At 38.9% G+C, this 23,071-nt stretch overlaps 1 protein-coding gene across 1 annotated transcript; it reads left to right on the top strand.

Annotated features, from left to right (window-relative positions):
- Positions 1-3,494: 3,494 nt before the first annotated feature.
- LOC105919533 (pleckstrin homology domain-containing family S member 1) lies at positions 3,495-23,064 on the top strand. Its single transcript, XM_036142576.1, has 18 exons — positions 3,495-3,599; positions 3,933-3,973; positions 4,239-4,333; positions 4,440-4,552; positions 4,665-4,799; positions 5,534-5,609; positions 5,742-5,771; positions 7,628-7,678; positions 10,337-10,396; positions 10,644-10,709; positions 10,786-10,890; positions 11,434-11,477; positions 11,572-11,622; positions 11,714-11,839; positions 15,527-15,628; positions 18,747-18,833; positions 21,112-21,247; positions 21,339-23,064. Exons 2-18 carry the CDS (start codon positions 3,949-3,951, stop codon positions 21,408-21,410), a joined length of 1,374 nt encoding a protein of 457 aa, XP_035998469.1. The 5' UTR covers positions 3,495-3,599; positions 3,933-3,948; the 3' UTR covers positions 21,411-23,064.
- Positions 23,065-23,071: the final 7 nt, after the last annotated feature.

Here is a 23,071-nt window from a genome sequence, read left to right as displayed (position 1 = left end):
TCACTGTGGGCATGCTGTGTGTTGTTTTTGTGCCAAAATATACTTTTTGCAATTGTGGCCAAAATCTTCAAGTAGGATTTTAACAGACTATGACACAGTTTTCCTTAAGGTTTGGTAAGATTTTATCCAGGCCCGGATCTTATAACCTTACTCCTTAAGCTAGATGTTTGGAAAATATCAACGATCATTGTCACATGTGGAGGAAATTTTGTCTCTTCAGTAATTTTGAATAAACTGTTTTCGTTGCCCCGTACTTTCTTAAATTATTCAGGATGACTACACGGTGCCATGGTGTATAAATAAAGCCGTGGCACCTTTTTGCACTTTTCTCTCGACTGACGCATTTGTACAACAAGATGCATTTGCTTCTTTGAGGCCTCGATGCAAACGATGACTTTAACTAAAGGATGCAAATGTGAAAAATAAAATCCAAATCCTCTGTTTCAGATTAATAAGATTCAAAAACAGATGGTGGATGCTGAGGAATCCATCAGTAAGTGCTTCACCAGAGGTTAAGTTGAAGGATGCGCTTTTGCAGCCAGGTTGTTTGCATGTTCAGTTGAATTATAGAGGATAAATGTCACGTTATGTGTGGAAAAAAGATGTCAAAATTATGTATTATGGTCTAATTTTTACAGTACAACAAACCTAGTGTTGTAACAGGGGTGTGTAAACGTTTGAAAGTAACTGTGAGTAAAAACAGTAGTAATTAGTGATCAAATGTAATATTCATCATGCATACCACTGAGGAGCCTCTGTCTTCAGGGGAGACGGATATTTGCCACATGGACGCTCATCTTTGTGATCTTGCCAGCATGTGCCTCACTTTAATGAGGACAAGCCACGAATCTAAAGTTTGACGACAAGAGGGAACGAGACTTAGACAGATAAGGACAAACATTCAGGGAAATTGACAGATTTCCATAAAAAAAATAGATATCATGTCCTACTAAACAGCCCATCTGAGGTCTATTAATATCAATACATGTGCGTGTTTGATTGTGACCTACATGCATATGTAAAGTAAAAGTGGCATTTTGAGGCCTGAATGCTGCTTTGTGGGTCAAGAAAACCTTTTTCATATGAAGATTGCAAGAGTGCATGTAAGCAGCTGTTGAGTGTCACTGATGTTCTTTTTTTAAATTGTCTGCCATGACCCACAAACCTTTACATGCAAAACTGGTCCGTGCACAAGCAGGAAGGCGTCCAATGCACCAAGTTAAGCTCTCTCCCTCGGCGACGTCGTTTAAATTAATATTTATGCTGCAGCTCTACGCACACAACCCCTCAAATCTGCCAGTTGTGCCTCAGACGGACCCTTTCCTCTCTGGCGCTCCTGGTGTGCTGCATATTTGTAATCAGACGGCGTTGGACATGGTGGCAAAGCGCAGCAGGGTCTAACGCTGACGTTTCATTTATCTTCTCTTTGCTGATTTTAATACAAATCCGAAAAGTGTGCACCGCCTTATGTTGCAGTTAGAGCTGCATGTTCAGCTCAGTCCCACATGATGCAGAGAGTGTCTGCAGCAAAACAGGTTTTGCCGCAGATTTTCAGTAAACCCTTCCTTTACAGCTTTGGCTGCGCGAATGAGGTCATTAGACTCGTTTTAATTAGCTCCATCCGTCCTTCCATCAAATAAAACACCTTTCCTCTGCCTGTGAAAAGAAAAGCTACCCCACAACAGTGCTGCCACTACCATTTATAAATGTTTGCAGTAGTTTTACACCACTCAAAATATTTTGCACATACCCTAATAATCACAAAGCTATTCATAGTAGGTGTGGCCAACTCCAACAGCTGAGCTGATGGTTATATAAGCTATCCAATATGTCTTCAAGTTCTGCAGAGGCATTTTAGTGAACAATTCGTCTTATTGAGGTGTGTAAGGCCAGATCTTGAGGCCTTGGTTTGGCCACTACTGATTTAAACCCTTGCTGTCGAGCTCCTGCAGAGGTTTCATGGGCCTAAATCCTGCTTCTCTGATCAATGTGTCCGTTGAACAGCCAATAGAACTAAAATGCATTGAAAATAGTATATATATATATATATATATATCAGTGTAGCATTAAGAATTACTGTCTCAATGCCAAAGAGAACGGACCAGATTTACTTGTTTTACATACTGCTTTCACCATAGTGGGCGACTGTGGCTTGATGGGTTGAGTAGTTGTCTGGCAACCAGAGGGTTGTGGGTTCAATTCCAGCTTCCCCTTGCCACATGTCGATGTGCCCTTGGGCAAGGCACTTAACCCCAAGTTGCCTACCGAGCTGCGTCTCGGTGTATGAATGTGTGCGTGTTAGTGAGAGCGACTGGGTGAATGTGGCTATAGTGTATAGCGCTTTGGGTGGTCAGCATGACTGGAAAAGCGCTATATAAGTTCAGTCCATTTACCATAGTGCTCTGTTTGATATATATGTGTATATAAATATATATATATATATATATATGCATGTGTGTTTGTGTGCAAAACGCTTTATTGGATATCATTTTGGTACAATGTCATGTTCAATGTACGCAAAAATGCAAAGGTACAAGAGAAAGAAAGGAAGAGAAAAATATGAGACAAAACGTTAAAAGGGAGAAAATGTCACAAAAATACAGTAGAGGAGCAAAAAAAGAGTACAAGATAACATCCTCAGAGTCTGTCTCTACACCTGCAGAGAGAGATATAACAATACCAGCAAAAGCAACCAGAAAAGTAAAGGCACCCCCGTTCTTGAAAACCTACCCGGAGAGCAGCACCAAAATCTGCTGGGTCTGAGGCTAAAGAATTAACCACAAACTGGAACCAACTTCTGAACATATATAATCACAGTGCATGAATATGCTTGTACGGATTATTGGGTGTGTACTGTGAGCAGATATTAGATCCATCCTGAATTATCCTTGACCTGTATGGTGTACTCTGTGAGGGACTTTGCATTTGTATTAATTGTAAATTCGGGTTTCTAGTCATTTTGAAAGTTCTCAAACATACGTGAGAACAGCAGTTGTGTTCAAAGCTGACTGATAAATAAAATAGAAATAGTTTTATGACCATCTATTCTCTTGGATAACCCAGAGTGGAGGCTGTTGAATCAGTTGGGAATGAGTGGGGATGATGGAAAACGCAGTTTTTTTCTTCTACCTTCAGATTCCAAATGTAAGTTGGAGTTTATTATCATACTTAATCTGTTTAGATGCTTTAAAAATACACCAGGTTTACATGTCATGTATAGTATAAAAATGCTTTGATCTCTTTTAGATCACAGCTGTCCGGTAAACTGGGGGAAATGCCTGTGAACGTTCTACCCATCGAACGTCTGCTGTGGTGCTAGAAAATCTCCCCTGTTGGAGGAAACGTAGTTTAGCTGAATTAGAAACAAGTAACCTGTCAAATTAGGGGTATTTTTCCACAGACAACCTGAGCCTTAATGAAACCTTCGGGGGATTTTGCAGTCTGACAGAAAGACCAGACTGATTCTGAAACATGCCTGCAGCATAAAACCAGAAACTCCAGTTGTGCATCAGCTGTCGTCAGGAACAGAAAAGCATGCGGCGCTGTTATCAGGTCACTCTTTTGTGAAAGGCAGCAGAGTGAGTCGGATCTCTGTACAGGTAAGGGTGATGTGCTTTGTTTCAGACTCGCATTTTTGTTTTCTTTCCTGTCTTCTATCTGTTTCCAACAGCAAACTGCAACTGAATCTGAAAGCACTTCCCGTTGTAGAAACATCTTTTATATATCTAACGTCTTTTTTTCTCGTTGGACTCACATTTTGCTGTGCAAAAAAATCCAAACACACTTTATTAATGAATGCAAACCCGGCTCCTTTGTTTGGCCTTTGTTTGTGATATTTGCATTTTCACCAAAGGAGCTACTCTGAATTTATGATTTGATGGTGATGCAGTTTTGAAGTGGCACTGACTGAATGCTCTTCTATTTTTGTTTAGGTGGGGGTTTATCAAAATGTCTAAAAGAGAAAAGAACTCAGGTAAAGTGTTGTTTCTGGATTTTTGAACATGTATTTAAGTATTTAAGTACCTCTTTTTGATCACAATACTTACAAAGCAAACCTCAGTTAACCGTCAGAATCTTGCATTTGCCAGAAATAACAATGCTGCATTTCTGTTTGATTTTTCAATAATCAATCAGCATTATTTTAACAAATATTCCCTTTGAAATAGTTTGCAAAATGTTTAAATAATAATTAAATAAATTAAAGAAACAAACAAAAGTAAACTGACTTTTTCATGCAGGGAGAGCAGTGTTTTACAAGCCAATTACAGACGCAGAACAGATCAGATGTGGATACTTGTATAAGTCTCCTCCCAAGACGGCGCTTAGGTTAGAGGTGACCGACTTTTATTCCACCGTTATTGCAACTCTGTGCTGGTTTCGATTGTTTTCTTAAATTGAATGTCTCATGCATGTATACTTTTTTTTTATTTCTTTTGCAGTGGAAAAGGCGTTACTTTGTGCTTTTCAAAACCACTGACCAAAACTACCAGCTCAGGTACTTCAGGAGCGCAGAGGAAAAGGGCCAAGCGCTCGGCGGCATAGACCTGACACAGTACGTTCTCACGTTTCCAACATAAAAGAATTGTTTTTGCATGTGTTCGAGGCTACTTTGATGCTTTAAAAATGGTTAAAATAACGTGTTTTTTTCTGTTTTGTTTTGTCAGAATCTCACTGATATATGGCAACCCTCAACATCACCAGAAGTGGATCTGGGTGCAGAGGACCTTTAAATGCTCCCCCTCCTGTGTGCTCTACATCAGGGCAGGAACCCGCGACTACTTCCTTGTTGGGGAGACCAGGTTAGTCAGTTGCTGTTTTTCTGGCCCTTTGTTAACTTTGACGCATGTTGCTTCTAAACCACCCCCCATATCCCAATAGGACAATGTTTTACTTGTACTCCATTCTACAATATATATAAAAAATTATAAGCTAAAATGTAAAGCTATGCAACAAAAGTACGTTAATATGCATGCTAATGCATCAATTAAATGCAAGAGATACATCTTAATAAATTACTGAAAAGGTAAATTATGTCTATAATCAAAAAGTCATCCTATCACATCCTAGTCTTTGCACAAAGAGTTATTTTTAATTACTGTGCTTTAAAAATATTCTACTTCTCAGTTCCATCTCAGCACTTTGAATCGTCTCGTTACTGAAAACTGCTCTATAAATAAACTTGCCTTGCCATGTTTTACCAGAATCGGAAGTCTGTGGCGGTGAAGCCAAGACTGTGGTTAAATCATTCAGTGTGAATGCCGTTAGCGTCATTTTAGTGATTTTCCATTAAACACTTCCTCATGCACTATTCGCCAATCACTTTGTTAGCGTTAAACCAGTCAAAACAGAATGATGGCGCTCCTTTCTCCTTTAGACCGAGGCGATTATCATCCCATAATGGCTTCTCCATAGAATAAATCTCTGCTAAGTGTTACTGTTTCCTCTTTGGGTTTGATTTTTCGTATTGGATTTGAAATCAAAATGTCCGAGATGTAATTTGTTGAGTCTCAGAGTCGGCTTTCTTCCCTTTCAGCACGGAGGTGGACGGATGGTTCAATGACCTGTGTAAGGCAATGGAATATCGGCCTCATAAATATCTCAGCAAAGAGGTGCATTAAGCTTTTTACTGCTTTTCCATGTTTCTGATGCTTTCTTGAGAGTTTTATTTTCACCATGTCTGCTTACAAGCTAGATCATTGCCTATTAACATATTTATTTACCTATTTATCCTGCTTCTCTAGGAAATCAGTAATGGGCAGCCAGCTGTTGATGTAAGCATACAGACACATTTTTTTTGTCAATAATTATTAAAGAGCAGTTTAGATATTCTGTTAAATCCATTTCTCTTTTATTTAAATCCTTTTCCTCACCAGACTATTTATGTACAGTGCCTTGTAAAAGTTCCCTTGAAGGTTTCTACGCTTTGACACATTACAGGCATCAATATTAATGTAAATTGATGGGATTTTATGTGATGGACCAACACAAACTAGTTCATAACCATAAAGAAGAAATGAGATTCTTGGGTTACAGTTTATAAATCAAAAAATGTCTGTTGTGCATCTGTATTTAAACCGTCTGAGTCAATAGCTTGAAGAAACACCGTTTGCAGCGGTCTTTGGTTCTACCAGCTTCATGCATCTAAGAGCTGAATATTCTTCTTTGCAAAATACCTCAAGCTCAGATTGGATGGAGAGATTTCCCACATCATCATACTGCCACCGCCATGTTTCATTGTAGGGATGGTGTGTTTGCATTTTGCACCAAAAGTATAATTTTGGTTTCACATACTAGAGCATCTTCCTCCACATTACAGCTGCATGCCATTCTTAGCTTGTGACAAAAACTGGCTCCTTCTCAGCAAACGGGTTTCTTCCTGCTATTCCTCCATAAAGGCCAGTTTGTGGATTGCACGACTAATAGTTCGCCTGTATGGGAGATTTTATTCTGCATTTACTGCAAGTGTGTTATTCAGTTAAATTTATTAATCTGTACAGACACTTTGAAATCATCTATGCTATTCCATTTTACATTTTAATTTCACATGTATCTAACTATTTGAAAGTTTCACTTTTAGTGAAAAAGGGGGGGATTATGGGATATTGGGAAGTTTTTCACAGTAGAACAGTTGTATAGACATTCTTTGCTGGAATAAGAGTAAACATCTGTTGTGAAATACACTCCCATTTATTTGTAGCTCTATAAAAGGTGACGGTGAAGTTATGTTAGTTAGGATTCTGCTGAATGAAGACATCTTCCTGATATTTTATATGAAGGAGCTGCTTTGTCTCGTCTCGTCTTTTTTAAAGTTCAATCCTCTCCAACACCTGTCAACAGATTTTTCCAACAGAGTTGAGAATCTCTGCAGCTCCTCCAGAGTCACCATGGGCTTTTTTTGGTGGGTTCTCTGGTTAAAGCTCTCGTTCCCCAGCTTAGTTTAGGCGGACAGCCATGTAGGGTGGTAGGTCTACATTTGTGCCAAACTCTTTCCATGTTCAGGGGATGGATGAAGCTAGTTTGGTAGCTCAACCCCTGCTTTAACGACTTTCTCCTTAATTTGTCCGCTGTGTTCCTTAGTCTTTATGATGCTATTCGTTTAGTCATGTTCTCTAACAAACATTTGTGTTTTATAACTGAGATTACAGTAAATTACATTCAGTTTGAGTCTATTTTTGTTTTATTTATATTTAGGAGTCTCGGAGTAAAAGAGGCTTAATACATATGCACACCACACTTCTTTTTGTAAAACATTTTGAAAATATAATTTTACATCTGATTCACAATGATGCATTGCTTTGTGTCGGTCGGTCTTATAAAATCCCAATAAAGCACGTTTAATTTTGTAGTTTTAACGTAACAAATTGTGAAAAGGGTTTAAGGGGTGTGAATACTTTTGCGTGGCACTGGTAATTAATGTATTTATTTCCTTTACAAAACAGCCTTTCTTCTTCTTCTTCTTAAATTACTGTTACGTTTCCAGAAACTGCTTTAACTTTATTTCCTGCTCAGTTTTCAAGCTCACAATTCTGGTTATTTTTTTTTTAAATCCTAAAACTGTTTTGCCATGAACTAGTAGCTGCTTTTAATTTGACCTTTAAAAACACTTTTCTTTTTTCTAATCTGACAGATAATTACAAACCCTCTTCAGCGGAGAAAGTATTCTGCTCCAGAGGTTAAGGTTAGTGAATCGTGACAAAACTTTTTTATTTTTTATTTTGTCCTGCCAACATGAAACTACCAATTCCTCAGGGTTGAAAAATTCATGTTCCGTAACATCTGGTGAACATTTTCCCGGCTAAGAGTCTTAACCAGGAGCTCAGCTACAACCTTCTGCCAGAACAGAAGCAGAGCTCATCAGCGTTGGAGGGTTTTTTTTTAAGACAGTGGGACATGATGCACGTTCTAACACCAAGATCCAACATCTCACATGTCAGATCTTAAAAGTGTCACAGCATAAATGTATTTTAAACTGATCCAAATAAGCTGCGTAACATTAAAAAGTTATTCACCGTACAGTAATATTTTGAACATTACTGCTACAGATAATGTCACATTATCCTTTCTTGTCTCTTTTCCTTCTATCATCACAACGTTCTCTATCGCCTTCTGTCAAATAAATGGCTCGTTGCCATGAAGAGCGGTATGTGTGTATAGGGCAGCGTGAAAAGTTTTTACATTTATTCAATATTGTTACGACCCCCTGTTGGTCTAGGGGAGTGGGGTCATAAACATATAGGCAAAAACCGGTAAGTTCTTATAAAATGATAATTTATTTGGTAACAAGAGTTTCAGGCAATACGCAAACAAAAATAAGGGTGGATGAGGGTGCTGTGAAAATAACAAACCAAGTTAAATAAAAGAGATCCTCAAAAGGAGGATTGTGCCTAACTCTACATTTAAACAGAGGCAATTCTTATTAAAAAAAACACAGAGAGCACAGCACCCACTACACCTAATGAAACTAACATAGGAAAACTCAGTGTTGCAATCAGTGAGGACTCTGGCCCTAATTCCACCCTCTTTCTGGCCTCAAGTTAATAAAGGCACATCAACCAAACACAACAAAAGATACTGGCACAGGCTACTAAACACAAACCAAAATAGGTAACCATAAACTTAAACCAGCCACTCCACTAAGCAAAAATGCATCAGCTAACTAACAATTTCTTATTCACACGAGGCACACAAGTCAACTGGCTGTGACAAGCTGCCCCAATCAACGGGTTGGCTCTCCTTATGAACAGGAGGTGATTGTAGGTGGTGACGAACTATTGGTTGAGGTGGAACCGAGGGAACCAATGGAAGGGACTGAGGTCAGCACCCCAGAAACCAGGAAGTGGGTGGGTCTTTTCACAGGGACAAGCAGCCTACTTAGTAGAAATGAGAAAGAAAAAGGGGGAAACACAAATGTGACGGCAACAGCCGTGACAATATACTGGTGAAGATTCTCAGTCATCCAGGTCATGGTCATTCCAAAAAAAGTAAAAAAAACAAAGCCACTGGACTTGTTTTCCGTAGTTGAAACTACGGAGCTACGGAAAACAAGTCCAGTGGCTTTTTTTTTTTTTTACTTTTTTTGGAAATACATTTACTCAAAATCCATCAGTCTCTTTCACTTATTCAAGATTGGGTCTTGAGGGCAGAATGCAAAGAAGCAGCAGCTCTACTTTCAGCTCCCGCCCCAGATGGCAGAGTTTATCACCCTATCTTTGCCCCAGGCAGAGGTTTATTTTAGCAGCTACCTGGGATCTAATTCCTTTTGGTCATGATCCAGACTTCAGGACCGTAGTTGAGGGTCGGAATGTAGACCGACTGGTAAATCGAGAGCTTTGGTTTTTTTGACCCGGCTCTTCTTTCGCCACAACAGACCGGAGCAAACAAAGCCTCGATACGGCTGTCCATCTCCTGTTCCGTCTTATCATAAATGGTGCAAAGATGAGCTCTTGAAGTTCTCAATCCTGTCTATGAACACCACACACAGGATCGGCGACAAGGAGCAGCCCTTACAGAGTCCAACACGCACTGGGAACAGGTTAGACTTTATGCTTTGGTCATATGAAGACTGTATGACCCTTAAGAGCTGTCCAGATACTCCATACTCCAGATACTCCAGCAGCACCCCAACAAAATACCTCAGGGGAAGCAGTCATAGGTCTTCTCCAGATCCACAAAACACACGTAGACCGGAGATGCATGGTTCCATGATCCTTTCAGCAATTCCACGAGGGTAAAGATCTGGTCCACCGTGCCACGGCAAATCTTACGCCAAGCCGTGATTTGAACCCAGGACCTCATTTCCTGTACGGAAACAATGTTACCAAACAATTTAAATCAAGTCTAGAAAATACTCCTGCTAAGAGGAGACACAGCCCAGCCAGAATCATCACAGATGTTTGTTAATGGCTTCAAGTGTGTAGTGGCGAATTATCGAACACCATCTGAAAAAGTCTGTACAGTTTGAGCATTTCTTTTTCAGACAAAATAACAGCTCACACTGCGTCAATAAAACGCTGATATATCCTGCAACTCTGAACCTAAGGGTCAGGATTCATTAAATGCTTCTGTCTTCCAACTGAGACATGTGTTTTAATCTCTGTACTTCCTGCTCATGTTGAGATGTCCATAGGCAAGACAATGATACACTTTCTTTTTCATGCTGTAGTGTTAGAGATAAAATCTAAAACGACTGGTGCAGTGCGAATGAAAGCAAGAAAAGCTGTGATTGGCTGAACCCAGATCAGGTTAAGAGTCAATAATGTAAACGTGGACTAGTTGGGTTTCTCTTGAAAGAAATAAAATCCGTCAAGTAATGAGACCTGTCTTGGCTCGTTTACAGGCACCCTTCATTGCAAAGGCGGAAGAAGTTAAAAACAACGGCTGCAAAGTCCCTTCGCATGTGAGCATTTCCTTATTTTTGTACTTATCTTACAAAGTCACACAGATTGTTCTTTATTTTTAAGTCATGCCCATATTTGTGGTTGGGAAGCAATAGTTTGCTAGCCTGACTTCAGTCTGACTGGCCAGGCGAATAGTTTGCATTTTACCTTGTATTGCCATCCAGGTTTTCCGTCAATAGCATAAAAAAAACATATATTTGTATTTTACATACAGAAAACAAGTGTTTTATTTTGTTTGTGTTTCAGGCATTACTAAAGACGAGGTCCGTTTCTGACCCTTCGTCAAATGAGGTGGAGGGCAACACTGAAAAGGTACGTCTCTGCCGCTTGTACACATTACATCCTTTGGTCCAGGAAGCTTAGTGACGTTGTGTTGAAATGGTTTCTGACTGTTTGCCAGGAGCAAGAAACGTCCAAAAGACCTGTGTCTGAGCCTTTACGTTTCGTCTATTACGAAGACTATGACTATCCCCGGTCTTTCCTAAAGGCAGAGGTTGGTACTACGTTGAATATTGGATTTATTGGTTTAATCTTCATCATTTGTCTTTATTCAAAAAGCTGTTAAAACTGCTGTTTACTGTTCCAACAAGAAGTTTGCATAAAGTCACCATTCATATGATTATGTTTTAGTGTTGGACTGTTTCTTAATTTCATGCATAACTGTGAGCAAAGGGACAAGACACAACATAATTACAGGTTAAATAAAATGCAGATGAAACAAAATAGATAAAACAAGGCAGATATAACCAGATGTGCCACCGAAGTGTTAGTATTTCAAAGCCTGTCTGATTAAAATGGTCAAGAGCTTTGATTTAGATCAATTATATATATATATATATATATATATATATATATAGGAATAATTATGTATATCAATTATATATCAAGGAAGAACCATTCACTCCCTTTAATACGATATTGAATGTTACTGCACATGTATGCATAAATGTCCTAAACTGGGGGTTATACTTAAGATCTGCTTGTGTATTTCTTTCTTTCTCTTGTCTTCATTGTCTTATCACCTGCTGTGGAACAGTCTGAGGGGAACGGTGTAACGCAGGCATCCTGCACAGAGCCTATGTGAGTGCGGGTTAACGGTTTAACGCTTTCATTTGTGCAAAACAAAAAAAAAAAAATCCAGAAGCTAACATTTTTCACCATGTCTCCCTTCAAGGTATGAAACAATGACAAAATTTAAAATAACTCATGACACACCAGAGGCAAAGTAAGTTATCTTTCCCCCGCCACAATGATTATGCTAAAACAATTTTTTTAATTTTCCTAATGACTATGCCTGTCTAAAATGTTTCTTTTAGCAATCGTGAAGTTGAGCAGATTTTCAACGGCACCCTGATGAGGTCCATCACTCAGGTCTTTGACAAATTCATGGCAAAGAGTCCGCCGCCTTTCCCAATATCAGAAGAGGCACCCTTTGAAGGCGGGTATGTCATCATAAAAATGCTGCTTCGTCTTCATTTGTTAGTTTGTGTCCTGGATACTAAAAAGCCTGCAGCTCAATCAACAGAGATAACCACTGGGTTGTGAGCAAACAACAAAAAGGCACCGACTTTTACAGCTCACAGGTTATAGCACTCCTTGAGGGATCTTTGAAAGGCAAAACTTCAGAGCTCGTTCAGCAGGTTATGAGCTAATGCTTCAAGTCGTGAACACCGGTTGTACCATGACTTCCTGCACTGCTGATCATCATTGCAGATTATTTACAGATGAGCCCGAAACTCCTGGGATTTCCTTATGTAAATTTAGAAGATTAAATCTTAGAAGGATTAAATGCCTGCTTTAAGACTAGCTATGCATTGGACTCAATGCTTTTTTTTTTCTGTCCCCATTTATGGTTGCCACAGAAGTATTTTATGCACATGTGCAGATGTGGTCATGCTCATTGAACTTTTTTAAGCGTTGCCGCATAGCAAAAACAAACATCAATGCATTTCACAGGAATATTAAGTGGTAGACCGATGCAACGGAGTGTATCTCTGTGAAATGGAAAGAAAAGAACATGTGAAAATCTGAAAAGGGAGGTTTACATCTGTTTTCAGCCCCCATTACGCTGAAACCACTAAATAAAATAAAATGCAACTGATTATCTGCTAAAGGGTGCAGTTGGTAGCCCTGTTGCTTTGCAGCAAGAAGGTACTGGGTTCAAATCCCAGCCTGAGGTCTTTCTGCATGGAGGTTGCATGTTCTCAGAGTGTAATTAGGCACACACATGTTTGTCTTGTGTGTGTGTGTCAATCCCCTGCAGCCATTGGGTGACCTCTCACCCAATGGCTGCAGGGGATTGACACAGAAACCCTGCACAGACAGGCAGGTATGGATGATTATCTGCTAAAGCTCCTTTATTATTAAATAGCACTCCTGCATGTAGTTTATTCCAGTATAAATAAATATAAACCTTTCTGTATAGCCCTTAGAGATCTGTTAGAGAACACGAGTTTAAAGCAGGATTAGGGTATAATACTACACCATGAGATCTCAACAATGAATGGAAGATGTTCAATGTAGAAGGTATAGTGCAACTGCAAACCTACTAAGACACGGTGGTCCACCTAAACTGACAGGCCATGCAAGGAGAGCATTAATCAGAAGAAGCTAAAAGGCCAATGGTAGCTCTGGAGGAGCTGCAAAGATTCACATGTAAAGTATGAGAACCTGTTGACCCAAAAACTATTAGCTGTGCAAGAAGAAGAAGACAAAACACCTATGTTTATAGAAAGCTATGAGAAGTCTTTTTATAGTTTGCCACAAGCCCTGACCTTTTTTGGCTTATTTGCAAAATGTTGCGTGTGACTGAAAACCTGCATTGCTCCTCAGCCTGAACACACCGTCCCCAACAATGAAGAAACGCAAACAGAGACATGCGGTGGGGAGGCTTTACTGCAGCAGGTTGATTTAGAAAACCTGTTAGAGGCTGCAAAGGACTTGAGGCTGTGGAGGACGTTCAACCTCCAGCAAGATAACGACCCGAAACATACACATGGGAATGGTTTAAATCAAAGCCTGTTTGTATGTTTGAATGTCCTAGTCAAAGTCCAGACCAAAGGTCCAATGTTCAAAGACGCTCACAGTCCAGTCCGACTGAACTCGAGCTGAATTGAAAGAGGGCTGGCCAAAGATGTCGGTCTCTGGATGTGAAAAAGCAGCTCCAGCTGCAGTGAAAGCAGGTTTTCAAGTTTAAATGCACGCTACAGTTTTCTGATTTTAACTTGCAAAAAAAGTTTTAGCTTTTTCCTCCTATTCACAATGTGATAGAGCAACTTTTTGTTGCTCTATCACATAAAATCCAACTGAAAACACCTAAAATGTATAGTTTTGATGAAGAATTGAGAATACTTTTGCAGGTTTCTGAACAGTATATGTTGTATATGTTCTCAGATCCTTTTAAAGTTTCCCATTATTTCTGTTTCTTCCTTTAAAATGAATCTCGACAACGACAAAGCGCAGACTGTTTGTGGGTGGATTTCATGAATATATTTACAGTAAAAGTTTGACGTAAGACACCTGCCATCTATAAAATTCCACACCTGTTCTTTACAAAATGTGTTACGTCCCTACCCCGTCACAGAAGAAGCATTCCTAAATGCTATCATCACTGAGAAGTGGGTGATAATTAACGCCTGTCTTCATGCACAAATCTCTTCATGAGAGATTGGTTTTGTCTTTTGGAGCCTTTGGAGTTTCCACCTTTTCTTTCTAATTTTTGTAGCTTGGTGAGGTGTCGTATTAAAAAGAACACACCAAAGCCCACTGATTTAAATGTTACGGCTGAATTTTATCCTATATAAGCACTGTTCTGCATTCTACGTGGCTTAAACAGAGCTGCACAGGCAGGTCTGTGAAGTTTGGTGACAATTTTAAAGTTCCTCAAGATAAAAAATGGTGGAAAGCGCTGTCCAGTATGGGGATTCAAACGCTGCAAAAAAATCTGCAACCTCGTGGCATCCAGTTTTGCAGGTTTTCCTGTCCGTAGCCAATGTTTTCTTGAAAGCCACTTTGTTTGTCAAACTCTAATTTTCAGCCAGAAGGACAGCAGGTTTTCAGATGATCGCTTTGACCTTCATGTTCAGAGAAGACGTCCGCGTTAGTCACCGTGCCGCAGAGACTGAGCAGCTCCTGCCTGCTCCCATTACTCTGCCGCCTGCCTGCTGCTCTTTGTCTCACTGAATTTGCTCTGATATCAAACTGTGTAATAATTCTTAATTTCTCTCTGATTTCCTGCCAACTGCGGCAAACTGATTTTTATTTATTTATTTATTTTTTTTTTTGCCTCACTAAAAAGAAGAATCCCTCTCATCTATGTTTGACATAGTTTGGCATGTGGCAGTAACTTTCGCACCAGTTTGCAGATTATTTCTTGGTTCCATGCTGTTCTTGTAAACTATTGGTGGAAAAAAAAACATCTTCCTTTTCCTTGTTTTGTCACACAAGAGCTATTTCAAACTATTCACCATTGCTTCCTTGTATTTGTCTTGCCCTTTAAGCTCTTTGCGTTTTTTACATCTTCATTTATATTGTTTTACTTTTTTTCTATACATTTCATGTTACTTTTTCCTATTTTCCTTTATTTGTAATGTTTTGACACTGTGAGGTAGTTTCCTGTATGAGGACTGGTAGAGGTAGTTTTGTTCAGCTAGTTAAAGTAACACAAGAGTTTAGTTTGTGCCACAGCAGACAATGACCCTGATGAAAACCAACGTTGGTTTCTATTGGTCCGAAATGTTTATATATGATGTAAAACAAAGGAATTGTAGATATTTATTCATTTCAACCATGCATATGGAAGGAAGCATATGTGAAGCATCCAAAAAGCACCCATGTAAGAATCTAACAACGACCCAGAAACCCTCCAAAGTTCCTTGTTTTCAGCAATTCTGCATTTTTAAGTATCAGTTTTTGCCACAACAGCAAACATGCTTGTTCAACCTTTCCTCTTTAGTATGTGATCAATTATCCCCCCCTTTGTGGTTTGTTTCCTTCATCTCGACAAAATGTCTCGCTGTGTTTTGCCGAGACATCACCAAAGATCGAGTGTCTGTCAGATGATTGCACCTGAAAATTGTGCCCGGGTCTGATGTGATCATTTCTTTTGTTGTTTTTTCTGTTTTTCGCAGAGAAGACAAACGTCACTCCTCAGATTTTAGCGGCAGCTCCAGCAGCGCTAACTCTCCTGTCGACTTCACGAATGGACAGGAAAAGCAGGACGACTCCGAGAGGTAAGATTGGCCAAAATCTTTGGGAACTTGCATCAAAACAAAACCATGTCCCATAGGAATCCTGTTTCAACCCAAATCACGACAAACCGACTGAGCCCGGCGTTTAGGTCACGTTGTGTTCAGTTGGACTAGACTCAGAGGAAAGAGATCAGAATGAAGGGTTTTAACTCAGTTGGGGCCTCATCTTCAAAAGGTTTGCACGTATTAAAACAGGTGCAAACAAATTAGCGCGGTCAGTGCTTATCTTCATACCAGGAGTAGAGCGATTATAAAATGAGCAGAACAGTGGGTGCAAACTTTTTTCTTGTGTGTGCCTTCATGAATATGCAGATCACATGCTAATGACCAAATCACACAAATTTATGGGAGTGGGATATGCAAATGTGAAAACTTAATGCCGGCAAAGTGATTTATCAAAGCTGAAACTGATTATAGGCATAGTTTTTGCATCTATATTTAGTGCGTGTGAAACTCAGGTGCAGACTCACACCTGCAGGCCTTGGGGCCAGAAAGGAGGCATTAGTATGATGACAGATGAAGAAGAGAGACTCTGTCTGCATATGAACATATTTGGACTGTCAGAAGTAACGTTAGAATAATATTAGCAGGGAAAAAGAGGTGAGGAGAGATTAAAAATAGTCATTTTTATCATTACCTCCAACGACAGGTAGGAGGTTTCAGTTAACGGGACTGGAGAAACTCTGACTACCGTCACTGACACACGAACCTGTAGACTAATGATAAACAGGGATATATCTGATTTGTCACCTGAAATATTTTCATTTAAGTGTCAGGCGTCAAATAAAGATTTTTCTTCTGTTTGGTAGAACTTCTTCTGACAAAACAACCATTTCTCTTTATTTTTAACAATATTATTATTGTCTTTTAATAAAACGTTAAATAGCAGAAGTTCAAAAATGGTTTTGTGGCTCTTGGTGTCTGGGGGGGGATTATGTCAAGGATTTGATCTTCCTCTTTCATTTATAGCAGCCCCCAAAATACCGTAGTACACACAATTTACTAATTTAAATTAGTGCTTCTTATCTGGAATCTCTGAAGCAATGGCCCTTAGAGTTCTTCTTGTGATTAGCTTCAGGAAATGTTTGGAATCGCCCTTTTTGGCACAATTTATCCACATCCATAAGAGAAACTCTGAAGTAACCCGATATTAGTTCCTGAAAACATAAAGACAAAAGGCTTCATGACATTTGGGGTGACTCACAAAGATAAACTCAACCAAAAGAAATCCCGGGAGTTGTTGGACCGGCTGGAGTGGTTTCACGAGGTTCCTCCTTCATGTTTACCATCTGAGGGGGGTAGAGTAGCCAAAAATTGTACTCAAGTAAGATTAGCACTACTTTAACATATTTTCCCTTTTTAAAATATAAAATAGTCAGCCAAGAAATTACTCAAATAAGAGTAAAAAAGTATTCAGGAAGAAGGCTACTCAAGCACTGAGAAACTGATCATAACAGCTGATGATTTAATATTTAAAAAGTATGTAATCGGACAAACAAAAATCTAAGGATATGTGCAAATTCTGGTATTTTATAGACAAAAATGAAGAATATATAACAAATAATATAATTACAAAACAAATTCAGGAAGGAATGTTTTTTTCCAAATTGTTGTTTTTCAACATTAAACTTGAAAGCTATACTTAGAGCAGTTAATGTGCAGCATGTCAGAACAGTGCAAAGTACTTCCAATGACAATATCGACTGTTTATTGTACGTTTATTTGACTTCCAAATGGCTCAATGAGCTCAGCAGATAGAAAATACCATTAAAATAACAAAGCTTAGGTACAAATAAGAAGTCTCACTTTAACATAAACTCTAGATTTTTGTCTTTCTGTGGCATTTTTGGTTAAAACAAGTTATTTCTTCGTGGAGTTACTCGCAGCGGGTAGAGTAGCCAGAAGTTTTACTCAAGTAAGAGTTAGCGAAACTTGCATAATAATATTACTCAAGTCAAAGTAAAAAGTACAATGAAGTAAAACTACTACTACTAAAAGTACATTTTGTTCAAAAAGTTACTCAAGTAAATGTAACTAGTTACTAGCCACCTCTGTTTAGCATAGTAAAATAATAAGGTATACAAATGTTACAACAAGCAATAAGAAGTCAGAGAACTGTGAACTGTCATTAGGTTTTGCAAAACTAATTAAAGACACAAAAAGACCCCATAGAGAGCACAATGTCCTCTTTGACCAGGTCCCAAGCCTGGATAATTGCAGAGGGTTGCATCAATAAGGGCATCTGGTGTAAAGGTTTAGGCAGATTTCTCATGCGAGTCAATAATGTGATCTCCATACCGCCTTTCTAAATTTTCAACTAATGGCCACAAACTTTCATTACATTTTATAGAGATTTTGGCCAGGCAGCCAATCGCTATATAACTTAGACTTATACTTAGACAACTTTATTTGTCATTTTGTATGCACAGAGTACGTACAGAACGAAATTTTGTTTGCATACAGCTTAAAAATGTGGCAAAAAAAACCCAAAAAACTAAGATACCAGATCACTCTGAGCACAGCGTCCCCACAGTAAAACACAGTGATGGCAGCATCATGCAGTGGAAATGGTTTGTTTATTTTTTTTTCATCAAGTACGAGGAAGATTGTCCATACCAGAATAAAATCTGTTAGAGGCTGCAAAAGACTTGAGGCTGGGGTGGAGGCTGATCTTCCAGCAGAGCAATGGCCCTAAACACACAGCCACACACGTTGTCCGTCTGACCGAGCATGAGAATAATGTGCAAAAACGCCCGACTCTAGATTGGCTTGAGCTGAAAAACTTGCTGCTGTAAACTGTAGCCAAATTTCTTCAAAGTGTTGCCTGAGGAGGCTGCACAAATATGCATTCCACACAGTTAAATACATGGATGTTTGTGGTTGTGACAACGTTTTAAAAAATGTTTAAAAGTAAGGATTTCTCAAGGCACCACTTCGCACAACCAATTGTCAGGTAACTATAAATGCTGTCGGCGCAGAACAAGACAAAGGTTCTGCTTAATTATGTGTACTGAAAGCTATTTTTGAGCGATATTCCATCTTACCTATTTTGTAAATATCTAAATGACAGAACAAGGATCCCTTTCATTTTCCTTTCAAGCAGCACCCCGGAGGAGAGAAACTTTATGGTGATGCAGTCCGATTTGAAAAAACACCTCACCCTCACAGACGTAGAGGGGAAGCCAAGGTAGGTTTATCAAAAACTCGGAAACACTAAAATCTGAAAAATCACTTATCTATATTATTTGATAGGAATATCCTTGAAGCCCTATATCAGAAGGAGAAATAGAGGCACAAATGTTCCAACAAAAAATGTTTCCACATGCATTACTATTCATGTAAACATTCATCAGAAAGATTCGTGTTCTGTGTGGATTCAGTGCAGGCTTGACTTGAGCCATTAAAATCCCAGATTTCCATTGTTTGAGAACACCAAGCTAGCCGCAGTGCTGTGTGTCCTTATTTGTCCCTTTTGCTGCAGAAAAAAAATCCTGTAGATTAAATGGGTTTAACACTGGGCTGAGTGAGCTTTTCTGCCCATTCTATTCAGCCGTTTTGTGTGAGAGTTTATGTTTTTATGCTGGGATTAAAGAGTGATTGATGGATTAGTTAGTGTGATTTCATGAGTCTACATCTCACCATTTATGGTGGAAACAAATATAAACATGCAACACAAGCTAAAAGCATATATTAAAGATAGTTGTTGTTGTTTTTAGAGATATTTACTGGCCGCCTACACAGCCAACTAGTATTCAGTCTTAAGACTTAAAAATTCCAATATACATTTTCTGGCTGTGTTTGACATATTCTAAAAAGGGTTACTAAGCTAAAAAAAAAAAAAAGGGGGGGGGGGGAATATGTGAAAAGACAACAGCATTAACATTAAGTTATAAAAATGTGACCAAAAAATGTCCTTTGCTCATATAGTTAGCATATCAATGCTAGGGGACAATCATTAAAAAGCCATGTCTTCAAAAACCCAATACTTAAAATTTCTTAATAAACTCACTTCAATGATTATATACCAGGAGTGTTGCCTCATTGCAAAAGTAAATCTAAAAAATGTAAGAGAATTTCAGACATTTGACTGTATAGCTAATTGTGCTCCAGTGCTAAACTACACTGTCTGTAAGCATGAAGGGAGGTTCAATGCTATTCTAACTTCCTGTAGCTGCGAGCTGTGCTGTGGCGCGGGTATCAGCTTATGTATACACAAGGACAGTAAATCCACATTCTCTTGTCTTTTCTAACTCCTGTGTCAATCCTGAGTTGTAAAGGAAATGTAAGCAAGCATGGCAATTCTTTGTTTTTATAACATCCTGTATCAGCTAGCTTTGCTGAAGTGCTAATGCTAGCTCAGGAAAAGGAACAGTGTGTTCAGATTCAAATTCACCTGTTTATTTTAATTTTTATCTTAGTAATCTTTTACTGTCCTAAAGCAAAAAAAATAAATAAATAAAAAAAACTTTTTAGCTTCCTTACTTAAGAAAAAATAACAAAGTACAAAGTTCCTTGTAACTTTTTTAAAAGCTAGCATTAAATCATGCTTATTTGCTAATGTTAGATGAAACTGCATTTTACCTACAAACGAGTATCTGACATCCTTAACGTTCGAGGAAATACCTTGAATGGATTCAAATAGGCATTTCCCAAACATTTGACTAGCAACATGTCTGAACTCATATCGTAATACATGATAAAAATAAAATAAACAACTTATGAGCGACCATCCACTTTTGAGTCAATAGCTTTTTCTTTTAAATGTTACTTTTCTAACCTCCTGTATGCGCTCGCTGTGCTGCTAGCTAAACATAAGTAGTAGGAAAAACCTGTTTACTAGTGTTATTTGGATTTCTTTCACTGATTTATTTGTCCATTATTCATGTAAGGCCTCTGCTACATTGAGAAATAGTGTTGGACCTCCAATATTACAATTTTTTTTTACTGGATCAGGAATGTATGTCTGAGTTGTGCAGCTTTGTTGTACACGATTCTTAACACTGTGTCTTCACTGACTGCAAAATGGGAAAATGTATCAATATTTGCACTAAATGGACATTACATGGAACACCTTGTGAATTTCCTACAGGTTATGTTTTAAACCAATAGCTAACTTCTTTTAGCTTTTTCTGTGATACGGTTAAATTACATTGTACAACAAATATACCAGAAATGATAGCGTTTGTGCAAAGGAAATTGCCTATTTATGTCACCTCATCTCACTGTATAAAGGTAACACACCATGAAATGTTTTGTTCTGAGGATCATTTCCTCAGAATCACTGATTAAAATATTTAGCATTGGTAGTAAGGAAATGTCATAACTCAAGTCTTTTTTAAACAACACCCTGTGACCAAAAGGACTTAAATAGCGCAACATCATAAAAGAGAGTTAAAATTTGAACATTATCTGTGCAATCAAGAAAAAAAATAAAAATTGTAAATCAGACTTTATGTATGTGACAGTGTGTCCGGCTGGACTGGACAGCCACAGTCCGTGTGCCTCTTCCACAAGGGAGACCAAGTCCTGGCGATAAACGACCTCCACACCAGCACCGTGGAGGAGGTTAACATGTTTATTAGCAGGTCGCTGAAGAACGAGGTATGGGCATTGCTTGCAACAGAAACACAAACATGTTATCAGGATTCACATGCACTGATGCATTATCTTTGAAACGCTAATCTGACTTCAGGTGAAAGTGACCATCCTGCGTCAGCGGGGACGCCAGCCTCTGCATTTGCCGAACTCCCCCTGCAGCGACTGAGGCACAACTTGGTCGGTGACGAGGTCTTCACCATGTGCTGCTCAATGTGGACACCTGTAGTCTTCAAGGAGTCATCTAAATTGTTAAATGTAATCATATCAACACGTTTTATGTGCCATTTCTTTGGCGTATTGCGTAGCCGCCTTCAGAGGGAAAGAACAGGTGAATGTCATAATGAAATATACTTCCTCGTGCCATCTCAATGGTGCCTTGTTTAGTGGCAGTTTCTTCGTGAAAGCACCTGCTTCTGGGACAAATATTTGTGGTAAGCTAACATTACATAAGCTATGCTTTCCTTTGAAATAACTAGTGTCATTAACATGTTGACCCAATAGACAGAAACAATGTCTATTGTGTGAAAAGTCCCAAATATTTCTCCTGGTTGTGGATGCATGCCAGATTTGGCTTTGCAGTAAAGCCATTAATAGTTTCCTAATTTTGATTTCACAGCTTAAAGGGAAAGTCGGGGTAGAAATCTGTGCCTTGGGACAAGACTGCATTGCATTGTGTGGTTCTCATCCACACAGGGTTGACTGCTGTTTGCTCAGTATGTCTCAGCCTGCGACAGGATGTCTTTTTTGAGCCATGACACACTGACTGAGAGCACGGAAAGAGAGGGGAAACCTGTTTGTAAGAATTTAGCTGCATAACGAGAAGAAGGGTTGACACACTTTGTCGTTTAAGTATAACCTTTGTTTCTCAGATACGCTCTTTTGACAGTGCTGTATATAAATTGAAAAAATATAGAAAGAGACCAGTGTTACATGTCTTCTTGCCTTCAGGAAAAGGTAATATGAAGACAGAAACGTGTCATGCCTCACAGGTATTCGCCAATAGTCTCTCGGACAGGGACTTCGCCCAAGATGTTGTTGAGTCATGGGAACGCAGCATTTTGCATCGTCTAGTGATAGAGCCACTAACTGTTCATGTCCTGAAGCAGCAAAGTGGATCGGGATCATCAATCACCCTGGTACTACCCCCATTTGACTGTCGGCCGTACGTTGTATGAAATGGTGTTATTGTTAGGTCAGCTGTAATGGGAAGCACATCCTCCAAAAAGTTTCAGTTTGTCCCCTCAGTATGCAGATTATTTTCCCAAAGGCCGCAGGGACCATGAAGATGTTTCTGGTTAAATGTGGGCAGGGCCTCTGTGTTCCTTTTTTGGTCAGCAGTGATTTAAGCCTTGGAACCCTCCAATGGGTGCCCTTTTTTATTCAGTCTCTTTCTTATTGTTGAATCATGAACACTGACCTTAACTGTGGAAACTGATGTCTGCAATGTTTTAGATTTTCCTGGATATTGTGACCTACTGGGATAATTAACAACGCAGGAGAGTTCACAACTGTTCCATTCTCCATTTGTAGAGGATGTGACTTTTGGAGCCTACTTCATGTTGTGATATAGGTTCTACTTAAATGATTTTATTTTTAAACTACAGGTCTGGCAATAATCAGGTCTGGGTTTAGCCAGTGAAACTGAACTGAAAAGTGTGGTTAATCAGAGTTAATGCATGGTTTAATGAATTTGGCGATTATATTTCCCCTTTGATTGCTTTGTATTATGCATTATATATCTTTGATAACATTTAATGATCTGAAACATTAAAGTGTAACAAAAAACAAAATGTTGGGAAATAAAGATGATTAGACACCAATTAATTT

The sequence above is a fragment of the Fundulus heteroclitus genome, chromosome 10, assembly GCF_011125445.2.
Source record: "Fundulus heteroclitus isolate FHET01 chromosome 10, MU-UCD_Fhet_4.1, whole genome shotgun sequence".
NCBI lineage: Eukaryota > Metazoa > Chordata > Actinopteri > Cyprinodontiformes > Fundulidae > Fundulus > Fundulus heteroclitus.
Note: the sequence above shows the minus strand (reverse complement) of the source record. Positions and strands in the feature narration are given on the sequence as shown.

What these genes read in the sequence shown, in the direction of transcription:
- LOC105919533 (XM_036142576.1), top strand. Translation starts at nt 3,949, where the DNA reads ATGTCTAAAAGAGAAAAGAACTCAG. An exon ending in TGGAGGGCAACACTGAAAAG is followed by an intron (nt 10,710 to 10,785) that starts GTACGTCTCTGC and finishes AAATGGTTTCTG; the next exon opens with ACTGTTTGCCAGGAGCAAGA. An exon ending in CATGACACACCAGAGGCAAA is followed by an intron (nt 11,623 to 11,713) that starts GTAAGTTATCTT and finishes TGTTTCTTTTAG; the next exon opens with CAATCGTGAAGTTGAGCAGA.